The 12105-nt window shown below is 35.5% G+C and overlaps 1 protein-coding gene across 4 annotated transcripts in view; it reads left to right on the top strand.

Moving 5' to 3' along the window:
• LOC131432575 (cartilage oligomeric matrix protein) overlaps positions 1 to 12105 on the top strand; it is a 1247904-nt gene that overhangs the window by 21007 nt on the left and 1214792 nt on the right. For all 4 annotated transcript variants that reach the window (XM_058598920.1, XM_058598918.1, XM_058598921.1 and 1 more), the window contains exon 2: positions 11374 to 11454. In XM_058598920.1, coding sequence (XP_058454903.1) covers positions 11382 to 11454 — 73 coding nt within the window. In that variant the 5' untranslated portion in view covers positions 11374 to 11381. The remainder of the gene's footprint in view (positions 1 to 11373; positions 11455 to 12105) is intronic.

Raw genomic sequence — 12105 nt, 5'->3', positions numbered from 1 at the left:
CCATATGGGACTGATATACAAGGATGGGCAGTATATAAAATGTAGTGTAGTACTCATATCACATTCAGATACCAGAAAACTGTTATTTTAAATATTGGTTGGAGATTTTCAAAATTTTCATAAAAATCATTAGGATTCTTACCATAAAAACATGAACATTTAATTCAGAAAATCTGCATAGAAGTTCTTCTTATTCTGCACTTCTGGGTGATGTCACCTCACTTGAAATGACACCGATTAATGGCACAGCAAGTTGGGCTATATTGCTAGTTAATTTTCGTTTCTTTTCACTGGACAACAAGTGAAAATCTCGATGCGTGACAACGTGGAGTCGCAAAAGTAAGGGTGAAAATCTTTTCTCGCGAAATACTCAAATTTTCACCGTGTTCACTCGTTGAGGGTTCCACCGGTTCAATGGCTGTAAAAACCACCAGCTACCGATAACATCGTGGGTGTGGGTTTGTGAGGCTACAAAACGGGCATAGTTGACAGATTAATTTAAATCAAAATCATAATTCATTTTGCTTTGTAGTAAAAAATTGTAACCAAAAAAATTTCCTACGAATGTTCAAACTACTTACACTTGAAGGACTCACTGTTCACCATGTTCAAAATTGAATTTTTCACACCGGGAATACACGTACATAGTTTGATTCTTTGGTCAATTCAAGTAAACGAACTGATAACACACTATTCATTTTAGGGGATGTTCGCATAACATTCATTTTCGTCACGTGTAATATTCAATTTGACATTTGGAACTATTTTACGTGATTTTTCAAGTGATTCGAATGTGAATTTTTATTAGTGTGTCAAGATAATGAGCAAGCTTACTTGTGGTTCTAAAGAATTGGATCAAAAGTCGCACTGTTTCGTAAAAACCATACCTACCCAAAATTGAATACAACGGGTATTACGACATTTTGGGTAAATATACTTTTCGAAAAATTTGAGTTGATATTACTCCCTTTTGTAAATTAGTATAAAGTACCAAAGACATTGAAAATCTACAGGGTCCGCCATCTAACATTTATTTTTGAACTAGCGATTATTTCGACATTGGTAACCTCAATGTCACTTCTGATTTGACAGAAACTTAGTTGTATCCTTCCGCTGAACGAAAATGGTTTGCATGTTTAAAAAAAAGTTACATTACATTATTCATGCTTCACATTGTATTTATATGTTTAAAAGTAAACAAGCATTTTAATGTATTTTTCTTACCAACTAGAGCCTGATACGGCTCGATATCTAAAACACTTTATTTTTTCCATACTGAATTTTGGTAAAATTTTTACTACTCATTCGGGTCGGGTACGGGTACAGGTAATTTTTAATCGGGTACGGGTCGGGTACGGGTAACATTTTTTATTTTTTTTCGGGTACGGGTCGGGTACGGGTAATTTTTTTGTATTATTGATCGGGTACGGGTCGGGTACGGGTAATTTTTTAAATATTTAATCGGGTACGGGTCGGGTACGGGTAATTTTTTTTGCTGATCACTCGGGTACGGGTCGGGTTCGGGTATAAGAATTTCGTTACCCGACCATCTCTATCCGGAAGTACCGGAATTAGTGGTTATATATACCAAAATGGATCTTACTCACTTTTCTCATCAATGGTTTGACAGATTTTCACAAATTTAAATTCAAATGAAAGGGCTTTCGGTCCCATTGAAAATCCTTAATTTCATCTGCATCCGACTTCCGGTTCCGGAGTTATGTGGTAAAGTGTGTTCAATATAATACACTGTCACTTAAACCGGCGAAACAAAAAACGTAAAAAAAATTCTAAGCTGGTCTCAAAACTACGCAAGTCGATATTCATTATCAGTTGCCAACTAAACAAACCGATTCCGGCTATCCTGGTTCCCGGTATTCGGTTCCGGAAGTACCGGAAATAGTGGTCAAATATACCAAAATGGTTCTCATTCACTTTTCTAAGCATTGGTTTGATCGATTTCTACAAATTGAGATACAAATGAAAGGTTTTCCGGTCCCATATGGAATTCCTGAATTCATCTAGATCCGACTTCCGTTTGCGGAGTTATAGGGTAGAGTGTGTTCAATATTGTACACTGTCACTTAATCCGGCGAAACAAAAAACGTAAAAAAAATTCTAAACTTTTCTCAAAACTGCACAATTCGATAATAATTATCAGTAGGCAACTAAACAAACCGATTCCGGCTATCCTAGTTCCCGGTGTCCGGTTCCGGAAGTACCGGAAATAGTGTTCATATATACTAAAATGGATCTCACTCACTTTTCTCCACAAACTAAGATTCCAATGAAAGGTCTTTCCGTCCCATATGGAATTCCTGATTTTCATCCGGATCCGACTTCCAGTTCCGGTGTTATAGGGTAAAGGTTACCCGTCTGTCGACAATACGTCTGTCTGTGGAAATAAAATTGTTATTAAAGTTGCGGCATGCGAATGCTTGTTGCAGTGAATTATGAATATTTTTCTAAACCTTTTCTAAACTATCCCGCAACTAGCATCTATGCCATATTCATTTTAATGGTGTCTTACCATCCTCGCCTCCATAGCTTTAGAAGTCGTCCTTCCGTTCTATTACTGGAATCGCTTCTAAACTGGTCGGTTGTCTAGTATCCATGCCGCAACTCCTCTCCCCGACTACCTGAGTCGGTTCTTCCGGCGTGTATTCCTGTTATCCTTTCTAAAAATAGACTAAAATCTGGGTTTTAATATTTTTCCAATAATAACAGTAACCCATAAAGTAACTAAGATTCTAATTCCGTGCTGAATGTGTTGTCTTCAATCAAAAATATGATTTTTTTTGTCTTGTTATGTTTAGTTTCCGAACTATTCCCCTTTATGGTACCAATTCCTATCTCTCTGTTTCTTGAGTATTAAAATATTATTAGTTTGTTAATGAGATTTTTCATATATATGTATTTTTGTAATCCCCCTTTTGTAATTTTTTGGTATATAATTTTTTAATTATTTGTAGTATCTTTTTTTCATTGTGTTTTCGTAACTTTTACATGTCCATATTGTATCTGTATCTTTTCGACATTCTAATTTGAGTGCGTAATTTGCACTTTAGAAATCCTCAATTCATTCATATAGTATGCATCTCATTTTTTCATTCCGGAGTCGCGATCCCCTTGTCCACACACACTTAATCACTCATACTAAGATCAATGCATAAACTTTTTTTTTATTCAATAATAATATATTTAAAGGCACACTGCTAAAGCTCTAACATGCCAAGGGTATTTTCTAATCTTGATTAACGACTAACTTAAAACTAGGGTATTATCATTAGGGTAGTGACGTATTCCGGTCGCAATGGTCGATTCTGGCAGATCATTGCATAAATGCATACATTAGATAGAAATTATGTGCTGGCCAGCGTTATTTTGATAGTCGTTACTCTGTCCGCTTGTGTCTTATCTTTTCTTGTCGTATCCGTCATATCTCATCCCTATTGTCGTGAATACGACTTACTTTACTATGGGGTGCCTTTTCAAAATTTACCCTCTGAGAGAGTGATAAGTTTTTGATCGTGAATATCTCTTGTTGTATCTAACGAATCAACATAATTTTTGCTACATGCCATCGGAAATATGATCACAATTTTATGATAAAATTTTCAGTTGTGTGGCATAATCTCAAATAGTTCCAAATTCAACTTTTCTGAAATGTTTGGTATAAACGAGTATCAAAGAGGATAATTCATAAGGCGCGTTTGCCTTTCTCGTATTTTGAAAGCTCATAGCTCAGTGATCTGTGGAAGGATTTATATAATCTAACTACCAATAGAACCGAAATTTTTCAACATAAACGTGTATACCAAAAGCATTGAAGTATTTCAATAGTACACTATTGAAAAACCTATCTCATTTGATCCATGTCAACACCAGCCAATCAGAACGCGTTCTGAGGAAGAGAACAAAATATCTGCTGCTGTACAACAAATCGTTCAAGAAAAATATTCCGAAAAGTGGTGAATATCGTAGTGAGTTCCTCAATTTGGTCCTTCTGAATGCTGGAAAATTATCCCTACAGCTTATTCATAGTTTTTTTTTCAATAAATTCTGCAAATCCGAAATGAAATAATCGACATAAAAATTCTGTATGCGGCTATTTCTATAGCCGTTAGGACCGCCCAATAGTGAAAAAGCTACAAACGAAATCACATAAAAGGAAATCTCTTAACAAAAATTGAATCAGTTTGGATTCTATCGCCACTGCGAGCAGATGTGTTTTGTGTCGTCTGCACAGCTAGTTTCGCTTTCGACAAGAGCGATTACGTCACAGCTGCCAGTTATTAGCATTGGAAAAAAAGCAACGATGGAGAGCATTACACAATATCAGCCGTTCGAATGGCTCTAAAAGTTTTCTAAAGAACTATTAGGGTTTGTTTTTCGCAAATCGAAGGTAATTATCCTCAGTTTAGTGCAAATGAAGAACAATTTGGTTAGATTTGTGTACTTTTCGCTGTGTGAAATTCACAGTTCTTTGTTTTTGCGAAAAATGTGAAAAAGGGGAATGCTTGCATAATTCATACAATTGATATTCGGAAGTGTTAAGGAACATGTCAGTTGTTTTCGTATTCACGACATCCAGTTATGTCGCTGACATTACCCACCCGCCTTTTTCATTTACTTTTTTATTCGAAGTATTCTTTTAGTGTCCTTTCAGTGTTCGTTTTATGTTATTTAATGATATACCATCTTATTTCACCATAAAAATTCTCCTTATTTATAACATTATTTCCGTATTCCATGCCATTATGTTTACCTCCCTTTGTGTAATGTACTCTTTTTTGTCTAAACGCATTGTAACTTTTCCCCAGTTCATTTTAATTTATAGCATTATAGCTTCCTCCCCAAAACACATTTTGCTCTTTCTCTTGAATTTAACTGTTTTTTTTCTTCTGACCAGCACGGTATTGCTGTGTATGACATGATTCCCATGTTTATAATATATTTGAATTTTCCTGATTGGTTTGAGTTTCTTTAAATGTACTCTCTTTTTTTCTTCTTCATATGTTTTCCCCCATTATATATATATTCTTTGACAATGTAACCAATGGCTTTATTTTCCATCTGATGTATCTTTGTCATCTTCCCGAGCTTGTCTGCAAATAACCATCAATTTCGCCTTATTTTTCTATTTACGTTTGATGCCCACTTGTTTTCATTATGTTCGTTTCATCGCATAAGTATAATTTTATTTCTTATTGACCCCCTCTTATTACACTCTTAACCGTTTTAATATCCTTCTGTTCGCATTCATGTTTTTTCTTGTGTTCGAATTGATTCATTTCTTACCTATTTCGCTGATATTTTTCACTTCTTGGTATATTTTTCATGTTTCTATCTTATCTAACATTATGGTTTTGAGTTTTTCGTTGCATTCTTATGTCAACGTATCATTGTATGATGTTTGCTGTTAATTTCTGTTATAACTGTATCCTATTTTTCTTTATTTCAATTACTCTCAGGATTTCAGTTTCCCTTATAATTTTAATATTATTTCCTTTTTATTTAGTTTTCCGATGAAACTCTCAATACAATATGTTTATTTTCGTGTATACATTTTGAATCTTTTTATTACTTTTCCAGTGTCTCTTTGATACTTATTTTTTTAATTATCTTGGTATTCGATGCTAACGTTCGGTTCCTCTATCCGTATACTTTTTCAAACGGTTATTGTGAACCTTTTTTAGTCTATTCCCATTTTTTATAGTTGTTGTTTGCTCACTAGTAAGAGCGACTACTTCATACGGTCCTCTCCAAAGTGATTGTAATTTTTGTCCTGCGCCTGTGGGATTGGCTTTTACTAGCACTAAGTCTCCCCACATTGGTTGCCATTCGTTGGAGTTTTTATCATACAATTCTTTGCGCTTTTGTTTAGACGCAATTAGATTCTCCCGGGCTTGATGCTGAATTCGTTTAAATGTAGATCGCATTTCATTGACGTAGTCCTCATAGTAGACACCATCATTATCGTATTTGTAAACGGAGTTTGGAATGTTCGCCCGTCTTCCGTATAATAATTCAAACGGTGTATAACCCGTTGAGGAATTTACAGTTGTATTATATTCGAAACTGAAGAATGGGATTGCCTTAAATAGGTTTTCAATTCCCTATTCGATCGTACCACCGAGTTTGCTTGTGGATGATATGTACTTGTAGTAATTTTTTAATTTTTGAAATTTTACATACATTTTTCATAAGAGATCTAACAAAGTTGGTTCCATTATCGATTACTAATTCGGCGGGTGTCCCATATTTACATACAGGGTCCGGCACTCGAAGTGTAACCAATTAAAAAGGCCATAAATTCAGTTTGGAAAATTACTTTTACTTAATTCAAAGTACAAAATGTGTAAAAATAAGACAAAATTCAGAATCAATTCACTTTTGCTCGATATGACCACCTTTTGCCTTGACTATGGCCTTGAGACGGTCAAAAAACGAATCGCAAGTTGCCGAATGTGACTTGCAGGTATTTAGGCCCACTCGCGGACAATAACTTTTTTCAGTGCCTCGAGACTGGTGTATCTTTTAGTTCGGACTTTGCTCTCCAAAATGGCCCAAAGAGAATAATCCATTGGATTCGCATCTGGTGAATTCGAGAGCCATTGTGTGGACGTGATGAAGTTCGGAACGTTGTTTTTCAGCCATTCTTGGTTCACTCGAGCTTTGTGAGACGGTGCCGAGTCCTGCAGAAACGTCCATGGTCTGCCACCGAAATGTTTGTCTGCCCACGGCTTCAAAGCAACCTCCAGAATACTTTCCCGATAATATGTCGCATTTACCTTGACGCCAGGCTCGATGAAAACGATTGGAGAGCGCCTATCTGCGGTTACAGCGGCCCAAACCATTATCTGTTGCGGGTGCTGCCTCCTGGTGGCCAATCGATGACTCAAATTCTCGTATGAACGGTCGGTCAAGTAAACCCTATCGTTTTGAGAGTTTACGAATTGCTCAATTGGAAAAATTTTCTCGTCAGAAAATACAATGTTCGGAAATTGACCGCTTTCGGCCAAACGAAGCAACTCCTTTGCTCTCTCAAGTCAAGATTTTTTTTTCGCGTTCACTTTTGGCAAAATGCTTTCTTGCGCTTGTAAACAATACAACTCCGAACTGTCATTTAGCAAATTTCTAGAGAGCTGATGCCCGTGCGTCAGCTGCGCGAGCGGTCTGAAGTTGGTTACACTTCGAGTGCCGGATCCTGTATATAATTGTTTACGAAAGTTTGCGCGACTGTGGCACTCTCTTGATTTTCCATCGGTGCTACAATTAAATACCGTCAGATCGTATTGCATAACAAGTCCGTATCTGTTCCGCCATTCTGACTCAGGTAGTACCACTATGTCCATATACAATTTATCGAATGGTTCGGACGATGTCGTGGTAATTCTCATTGGAATTTTGTTCGATCGACCGATTTTGTTTTTCTGGCACGAGTTACATTGTTCAACATAATTTTCAATATCCTTCAGAATATTAGTAAAATGGAATAGTGGACTCATTCTCTTCAACATTCGTTTGCTTCCAACATGTCTACCTAGAGGAGCATCGTGGATTTCTTTCAATGTAGTTTCGCGGTCTTTTCCTGGCACCCACAAACTGTCTTTTTCCGGTGCGTATAGTGTGAAAATTTTATCAAGTTTTTTGGCAATAATTCTCAAATGTATTGTCTCAGCGTTTTTCTGCATGTTTCGAAAAGAAATAATTTGCATGTTCTTTGCATTTTTCATGTCTTCAGGGCAGTTAGTGAATGCATCTACTAACCCATCTATAAGAATTCTTGTATCGGTTATTGATCTACTCGATCCATTTAGAACTAATCTCCATATTTTACGTTATGGGATTGCAAATACTCTTCCATTCAGATAGTCCTTCAAACCATGTGGTAGGTCCATCAGTTCGGCGAATTCTTTATACGCTGATCTGCCGTTTACTACTATGAAAGTACTGTCAAATTCACTTTCACTACCCAAGTAGCACATTAAGTTGCTGTCCTGTATTTTTCTATAGATTGTGCAATTTATCAAATTAGTACATATTACTATTGTAGTAACTGTTGTGTTATGGAAAAAGCGCAATTTTTCTGTGTTGAACAACATACCTTGTGATCAAAAAAGAACCGGAATTTTCATTTTAAAACTCCCGCGCTTGTCCAATCGGTAAACTTTTATTCTCTCAACGTTGGCAACAGTTTTATACACTTCTGTCAAATTTTGACGCATATCGTACGATTAGTTTTTGTAGGCGTCTATACAAAGAAGTTGAAAAATTTTCGTGTAGCGATTTTTATAATGGATGAAAATTTAGAACAACGGCTCGCCTTCGAAGCGCCATTCGGTCGATTGTTGTGCGGTTTCGACGTCATATTCATAGATCCACACCTCATCACCGGTTATGATGCATTCGATGAATGTGGGGTCACTATCTGCGTTGGAAATCATCTCTTTGGCCCCATCAACACGATGCTGTTTTTGATTGAAATTCAGCTTTTTTGGCACCAGCCGAGAAGTAACGCGTTTCAAACCCAAAACATCAGTTAAAATGTGTTCAGCTGATCCATAAGAGATGCCCAACAACACAGCAATCTCTATAATCGGTACAGAATGATTTTGCAACACGATTCTTTGTATAGACGCCAAACAAAAACTAATCGTACGATATGCATCAAAATTTGACAGAATGTGTATAAAAGTGTTACCAACGTTGAGAGAATAAAAGTTTACCGATTGGACAAGCGCGATAATTTTAAAATGAAAATTCCGGTTCTTTTTTATCATAAGGTATACAGTGTGAATTAACCAAATACGTTGTATACATACCTATACCAACAAACGAAGCAAACGTACTAGCTAAGACGTTAGTCGAAAATTTTATTCTTACCTATGGGAAATTTCTTGAATTAAAAATTGATAGAGGAACCGAATACAAAAATGAGGTCCTGGAACAAATTTGTAAACTACTTAAAATTAAACAAACATTCTCTACAGCACATCATCCTCATACAATTGGCTCATCGGAAAGGAATCACAGATGTCTTAATGAATATCTGCGATCCTTCATCAGCGAACACCAATCTGACTGGGATGATTGGTTTCAGTTTTATTCATTTACATACAATACAACACCACATTCAGATCATGGATACACCCAGTGATGCCACTTTTCGTTGATGTCAAATCCGTAGGTTTGGTTTCAAGTGTACTTATACTAGTACAATTACATAAACTTAGCAGCTTTAAACTCTAATCCACAGAGGCAGGCTTCCAATAATGCCTGATTGATGGATAATAGATGCAAAAAAATATGCAGACGATGTAAAAATATTTAATTATTTTCCTTTTATATCAGGAGATATAATGCTAGACCAGGAGAATTCTGGTAAAATAATGCTAAATCCGTAGATTTCATATGATTCATCTGTAGAAAAGACAGGAATCCGTAGATCTACGGATAAATCCGTAGGGTTGATACCACTGGGTACACACCCTATGAACTGGTATTCGGTGTAAATGCTAAATTACCACAACAAACATATCCCGACAAAATCGAACCAGTATATAATTCTATCGACATATCCTATACAATAAGGAATTACAAATATAAATTGCAGAAAACACACGAATTATCTTACAAACATCTGAAACGACCAAAAAAAGTTAGAAAAATAACAAGAGACCATCTTGCAGACCCATTGGAAATAAAAATTAAAGACATAGTTTACTTACAAACGAAAACAGACCCATTTTATATAGGATCGTTCAGAGTTACACAATTACAAGATCCAAATTGCCAAATTCAAAACCTACAAACAAAACAATTGTACACAAAAACAGACTTATTAAAGCATAAAATTCATGCGTTTGTAAAACCAACTTTGTAACATTAAGTAGCTCACCGAGCCTAACTACCACGTTAAATAAAAATACAGAAAAAAAACATTGCAGTGGAAGTAGATTAAGTTTTACTCAGTTTCCTTGAGAAAAACTGTGAAATTCGGTTATTATAATCATAAGACAAATTCTGAATATTCATTAGAAATTGTAAAAGTAACAATACATACACTTCAAAATTATCAACAACAAGAATGACTTCACTACGTTACATCATTCTCCCAAAGGATGGTCATGTAACATTACTACTCTCGCACAATATAAGATAACGTTCCCACGCATCAAAGACCACCCATGTAACATGACTACTCTACGTCGCGCAATCTAAGATAACGTTCCCACGCACCAAAGACCACTTTTATCGAAACACCTAAAATCATGCAGAACCATACCCGCTCATCGAAATTAAACAGACAACCCAAAACGCTGACACTTTCCCAAGCACCCTTGTAAGCATGTATCACTTACCAATTGTAAAAAACCTTCATGACACACAAAATAAATACGGACCTAAAACAGATACAACGATTTCAGGTGTCAACCAAGAAATGCTGCCCTAAGCATAACAAAACATGTATCGTAAGACAGTAACTCACCGATTCAGGTCAAGTACACCCGTACACTCACGACGCTTCTGATTCTCACACTCTTCTCTCACGTCATTAAACATAGCCTCGCAAAGCCACGCGATAGGCTAATCCTTATGTATTGTTACTTCCCCTACGGCCATAAGATAATGTAAATTAGAGAATAAGCTAGAACAAGAAAAGAGAAAATTAGGTATAAAAATTAGAGTTAAATTTGAATAAAGTGTGATTCAGATTCAGACTTGAGTTGACTTATAATTTGTAAAAAGAAAAGTCCAATATCCCAATACTTGGGATACGGAAGATCCCAAAGTACCAAAAAAGTGAAAATAATGTCACTGTATTTTCTCGAACATCGCTTAACCGATTTTCAAAATTTTGGATTCAAGTGAAAGGTCTCAAAGTTTCCATACAAAGTATCTGAATTCCATTTAGACTCGACTCCCGTCACCGCAATTACAGGGTGATATGCACCCAAAAAAGTGGAAATAATATCACCCAATCTTCTCGAAGATGGCTGAACCGATTTTCGTAAATTTTGATTCATATGGAAGGTTTTACAAATTAAGATTCATATGAAAGGGTTTAATTTAAATCCGACCTCCGGTTCCGGAATGACAAGATGATATGCACCAAAAAAGTGAAAATAATGTCAGTAGCTTGTTTCGAAGACGGCTCAACCGATTTTTACCATCTTAGATTTAACCATAAGAATATCCCAATTATTCTTTATGTAATATATAGGAGATAATAAATAATATGAAAAAGACATCATTACACTACTAGGTAAATTGAAACAGGTTTTTCAAATTGGAACAATATCATTTATAGGCGATTTTTTTAAGCATTTGATAAAAATGTAGTCTAATCCATTTCAATTTTTTTAGCTTTGAACATGAGGAAATTAATATGTTTGATATACATGCTGTGGATGACTAATGAAGGAATTGGTTTATCTCTTGATCCTGGTAAGTTGAATTCAATAATTGTATTCACTATATTAAATTATTCATTCAATTATCATTTCAATTTATTTTTCGTAAAATATGACATCATTAGGAAATCCTCCTGTGTATGCAGAAAGTGTACATGACCATCGTTGTAAGACTGTTTTGTGTAATAGCTACGAATACTATTAGTCATTCGCCCTTATTTGTTATGAGGCGCATTTAAAAATTTATAAAGCAGAACTTTGATAAATCATTGATCTTGAATATTTAGAATTGCTCTAACCGTAAGATCTGTTTTTCTCGAATATTATTTCTACCAACCGTAAGATCTGTTTTCATTACTCGTGTTGTCATATGATTCCGTCAAAACACTCTTCATATTAGTTCAAATAAGTTAGTTTTATTTTACTGCGACTTGAACCATGTGGTCGCCCGCCGTTCGACGGGTCTTAGGGAAGGACTTATTGTGTTTTTATTTTGTTTAGATTATGATATTTAGTCTAGCAATATTAACTGCATTCAAAATTTCATATCGTTTTCCCATAATTCACTTTTTTAAAATCGGTGCCCTCATAACTTCATAACTACTACTTAACCGATTTATTTGAAATATTGAACACTATTTCTGTACATAATTTACGAAGTAACTCTACAACCATTGTTTGTTTA

Source organism: Malaya genurostris, chromosome 2 (assembly GCF_030247185.1).
Source record: "Malaya genurostris strain Urasoe2022 chromosome 2, Malgen_1.1, whole genome shotgun sequence".
In the NCBI taxonomy this organism is placed as follows: Eukaryota; Metazoa; Arthropoda; class Insecta; order Diptera; family Culicidae; genus Malaya; species Malaya genurostris.
Note: the sequence above shows the minus strand (reverse complement) of the source record. Positions and strands in the feature narration are given on the sequence as shown.